Genomic DNA, 4667 nt, shown 5'->3' on the forward strand with positions numbered 1-4667 from the left:
CCTCACGGGGCCAGGCCTGCCCCTCACCGGGCACCCTGCTCCCCGCCCACGCCTCCGCCCTGCCGCCAGGAGCCTGTCCTCACCGTCACCCAGCCCTGCTCACGCCGGGAGGACAATCTTCAGAGTGGACACTGCCGAGGACGTCGTCAGCCTTCGCCGTGGAGACCAGGCAGCCCGCCTGCCTCCCGTGGGCCCCCGCCAGCGGCTCTAGAAAAGGCTCGAGGGTCCCGCCTTAGCCCCCGAGGCCGGCCGTCAGGGGAGGCGGCGGGCGCTCACTTCCGGGGCCCGGCCCAGCCCACGTCCCCGAAGGGGCCCTCGCCCGTGGCGGAGCGCGGCGGCGGCCCGCACGGGGTGCAGAGGTCCGAGTCCGTGTCCGACTCGCCCTCGGCGATGTAGGGCCGGACCTTGGCGCAGGGCGCTGCGGCCGCGTGGCAGCCGAGGGCGTCCAGGTTCTCGCGGGACTGAGAGATACTGAAGCCGCTGGACGAGCGCTCCAGCTCCTCATGGTCCACGGACGGGATGGAGATGGACGTGTCGCTGTCCCGCGGCACGGCCTCGTGGGGCCGGCACGCCGGCGCGTCCTCGTGCCTCAGGAACTCCGTGCTGGCCCGGTGGCCCCCGCCGTAGGCAGACAGCGACCGCTCGTGGGCGGGTGGCGGCGGGATGCGCACCAGCGGGCCGTGGTCCCCCACGGGCGAGGCGCCGTGGCCCGGGCGCCCGTGGCTCTGCTGCTGCCAGGAGGTGGAGGGCGGGCACTGGGCAGCGGGTGCGGCCGGGGGCGCCGAGAAGTTCTTGTGGCCCATGGAGCTGGTGGAGCGGATGAGCTTGACGATGCAGCTGCCCCGCTCACCCTGCTCACGGCTGTCCTCCGGGCTGTGGTACGGGGGCGCCGGCTCCGGCTCCTTGGCCCCGAAGTAGGCCTCGGCCTCCGCGGGCGGGATGCCCACGCGCTGCGTGTAGATGCTCACCAGGAAGTCCAGCTTCTTCTCCATGGACAGCACCTGCAAGATGGCTGCTGGGCCGGCTGCTCCCCCCACAGGTGGGGGGCTGGGCTGCTCCCCAGGGTCGGGGGCCGGCTGCTCCCTGAGGAGGGGGAACTGGGCTGCTCCCCGGAGTGGGGTCTGGGCTGCTCCCCGGGGTTGGAGGCTAAGTTACTCCCCAAAAGTGGGGGGCCGGGCTGCTCCCCACAAAAGTGGGGGGTCGGGCTGCTCCCCAAACAGGTGTGGGGCTGGGCTGCTCCCCAGGGTCGGAGGCCGGCTGCTCCCTGAGGAGGGGGAACTGGGCTGCTCCCCGGAGTGGGGTCTGGGCTGCTCCCCGGGGTTGGAGGCTAAGTTACTCCCCAGGGTTGGGGGGCTGGGCTGCTGTCCACAAAGGTGGGGAAGCAGCAGGAGGCCGACCCAGAAGCAGCTCATCCTCCAACCCCAACTGTCAGAGGTGGTGGGGGCACTGTGTGTGTCCTCAAGGCCTCGGAAGGCCAGACCAGGCTGCTCGCGTGGGCCGCCCTGCTGCCACCACAGAGCCACCCCTGGGAGCCACCTGCACAGAGGTCAGCACCGCCCTTCCCCCACTCGGCTCCCAGAAGCAGAGAGAGGGGGCCTGTGTGCGGCTCCTGAGCACTCGCTCCCTGGGGGGGCCGTGGGGACAAGGCCGGCCAGGTGTTTAGGGTTGTCGGGAGGGCGGTTGTGCTGGCTGCAGGAGGGACCCCTCAGCACCCCACCCACCTGCTTCTCCACCTTCCCCAGGCGGCCCATCATGCTGGGGTCCTCGGGCATCTCCGCTTCCGCAGGCCCTTTGGTGCGGTCCTTGTCCGTCATGGCTGGGCCTCGCCCCACGATCTGGTCCACTCTGCCGGGAAGAGAGCCCCCCAGCATGAGTTCGGGGGCGGTGGGGCAGCCCGCGGCCCTGTCCACCTGGGCCAGGCCACAGCCCCCCAGGGCCAACCGACCGGGGGGCAGCGGGTGCCAGGACAGATGGGCACCGGGTGCCCAGTTCTCGCCCTGCTCGCCGAACCTTGGGCCCGTCACTGCCCGCTCCATCCCAGCGGGCCGGCTCGCGAGCGAGCAGTAAAGTGGAGGCAGCTGGGCCATTCGCCCCTGGCTCCCTGCCCAGCTGGCGCCCTGCCCCGCCCGAGCTTTACTCCTTCAGAGCGCCACTGAGCCCTCGGCCCTACCAGCCAGCCGGGCCTGGTGGGGACAGAGGGAAGTGTCCGCTGCAGCAACAGAAGCAGGAGGCACGTGCGGCTCCATGCGCCAGGACAGGGAGCGGGGGACACAGCGGCACGGAAGCTGCCCACGCACAACCAGAACGGGGCGGGCAGAGCCGCTGCCATCCGGAGGGCCCGTGTGCACTTGCACATGCGCATGTGTGTCCACGTGCTTGCCGTGTGTGTGTGCGTGCTTACCTGTGCGCACATGCATACGGTGTGCCCGTGTGCTGGTCGTGTCCGTTTACCGTGCGCACGTGCATGTGCACGCTGCACGTGTTTCTGCTATGCGTGTGCACACGTGCTTGCTGTGCGTGTGTGCATGTGTGCTTGCACTGTGCACGTACACGTGTGTTAGCTTGTGTGCGTGCATACACATGTGCACATGTGCTTACTATGTGCATGTGCGCGTGCGTGTGCTTTCACTATGCATGTGTTGCTGCGTGCACACGTGTGTGTGTGCGTTTTCTGTGTGTTCATGCATGTGCGGGATGCAGAACACAGCTGAGCTGACCTCCATGGAGGCCATAGGTCACGAATGCCAAGAAGAGGGGACAGAGGCTTCCTTCTGTTTGACCAGTGGTGTCCCCTGACCCCCATGCTAAAGAGGAAGGGTCCCCGAAGGGCTCAGAAGAGGCCGTAGGTGTGCGAACGCTCACTCAGAAGCAAAGGTCACAGCCATCTGCAAGCCGCAGGCCAGCCGCTGCCCATCTGCCAGGGCGTGGCGAGGGGGTCCATGACCCAGGCTGAGGCTTCGCAGCCCCCGCCTCGTTTCTGGCCTGGACCCCCCAGCACAAGCTCACTTCTCAAGTTTGGGGTGCAAGGGGGTGCTGCTCCCACAGCCCGGCAGGGGCTGCGTGAGCTGGCAGGAGCCACATCTCCGTCTCCTTCCTGATCCCTGGGCGCCCTGACCGCCTCCGATGGGGGTTTCGGGTGACTTTTTCTTTCTGTTGCAGGAAGCAGAATTGGGGTTCAGGCTTGCGTCAGCCACGGTGCAGCCCCCTCATGCTCCAATGGGCTTCATGCTGGACTCATGCACAGATGGCCAGGAGGAGGTGGCGTGAGGGGACCTTCGGGCTCCAAGCAGACACCAGTGGAAAATGGAGAGGAGGAGGGGTTCTCTGGTGTTTCCACGTGTCCACACAGTCCAGGCACGGGTGCTCAGCACCTTCACCCCTGCCACATGACGGGCCTCCTGCCCAGCCTGCGCCACCCCCTCTCCTAGGCCAGAGGGGTCAGGCTGGATCCCCAAGTGTCCAGACTGCCCTGGCCCCTTCTCTGAGTGAGTGTGTCCTCTTTCGAGGGGGCTTAGAAAATACAGCCTCGGTCTGCCCCGGGCAGACCTACTCCCCCGGGAACTCCTGTCTCGGGACAGCCGCCAGGTTGAGATGCCCGGCGCACAGAGCCGTGGCCCTGGACCGCCCTGGGCCTGTCTGCTCCCCAGCTGTCCACAGCGCTCCTCACTCTCGGCCGACTGGAGGAGGGGACGGGCGGCCGCATCATGCGGAGGGTCCCTGGGATGCTGGAAGGCTCTGCAGCCTGCAGCTGTCACCAAAGGGCCTGCGTGTGCCAGCTCGCCCCGGATGCCCTCGCCATCCACACTGCCGTTGGCGGGACACTCACCCCACCTACAGCAGCCACGGCGCTGATGGCTGGGGACAGACGCCAAGGCCCTCGGCGCCCCGTGCGCCCAACTGCCCTACTTACTCTCAAGAGCCGGAGGCCGGAGAAGAGACAGGACGCGCTCAGACCCTTCAGCGGCCCAGGTCAATCCAATGGTGGCCAGGCGTTGGAGTCTGAGTGGGGGCCGAGGAGAGCCACAGAGGGCTCTGGGCCCACGGGCGGGGTGGCAAGGACACCGAGGTCCCCAGAGCCCACAGGCGCTCCCTGCTCATCTGGACGCTCCTGACCCTTCCGTTGCTGGCCCTCTGCTCTGCCCCACCCTGGGTGACACCACCCGCGTGACCACGGAAGGTTCCCCAGGACCCTGAGAGGCCCTGACACAGAGGAGCGACCTTCTCCGGCGTGGCTTTGTCAGGGCAGACGGACGACCCCTCCACCCGTGGGGAAAGCAGGGCGAGTGCTGCCGTCATGTGGCCTGGAGCGAAGGGGGCTGGCCATTCCACAAGGACAGGCAGGAAGGGCGGCATCCTGACCTAGGTAAGTACTGGGGTGACTCTCTCGGAGGGGCCGTGGGTCCTTTGGTGGGGTACTTCTTGTGCCGGGGAGTTGAAGGGGGTGGGGGACCCACAATCATATCTATCCTGGCAAATAAACAGAAAGAAGACACCAGCAAAATGCACCGTGAAGCCACACGAGGGGACAGCTGGGGACCGGCAGAGACGGGAGGAGCACCCCGGTTTAAAGCAACAAGGGGACACGTCTTCCGGCGGCGTCCTGCTCCCAACTACGCCGTGGACGCACCACGCGCTCCCCGTGTTCAAGCGAGCACGGGCCGCGGGCG

General features: G+C 67.7%; 1 protein-coding gene across 1 annotated transcript in view; it reads right to left on the reverse strand.

Annotated features, from left to right (window-relative positions):
• Positions 1-209: 209 nt before the first annotated feature.
• KCNQ2 (potassium voltage-gated channel subfamily Q member 2) overlaps positions 210-4667 on the reverse strand; it is a 46479-nt gene continuing 42021 nt past the window's right edge. The window contains exons 18-19 of the mRNA XM_006922124.1: positions 1722-1845; positions 210-1001 (exon numbers count right to left, since the gene is read on the reverse strand). Coding sequence (XP_006922186.1) covers positions 273-1001; positions 1722-1845 — 853 coding nt within the window. The 3' untranslated portion in view covers positions 210-272. The remainder of the gene's footprint in view (positions 1002-1721; positions 1846-4667) is intronic.

Source organism: Pteropus alecto, unplaced genomic scaffold, assembly GCF_000325575.1.
Source record: "Pteropus alecto unplaced genomic scaffold, ASM32557v1 scaffold45, whole genome shotgun sequence".
NCBI lineage: Eukaryota > Metazoa > Chordata > Mammalia > Chiroptera > Pteropodidae > Pteropus > Pteropus alecto.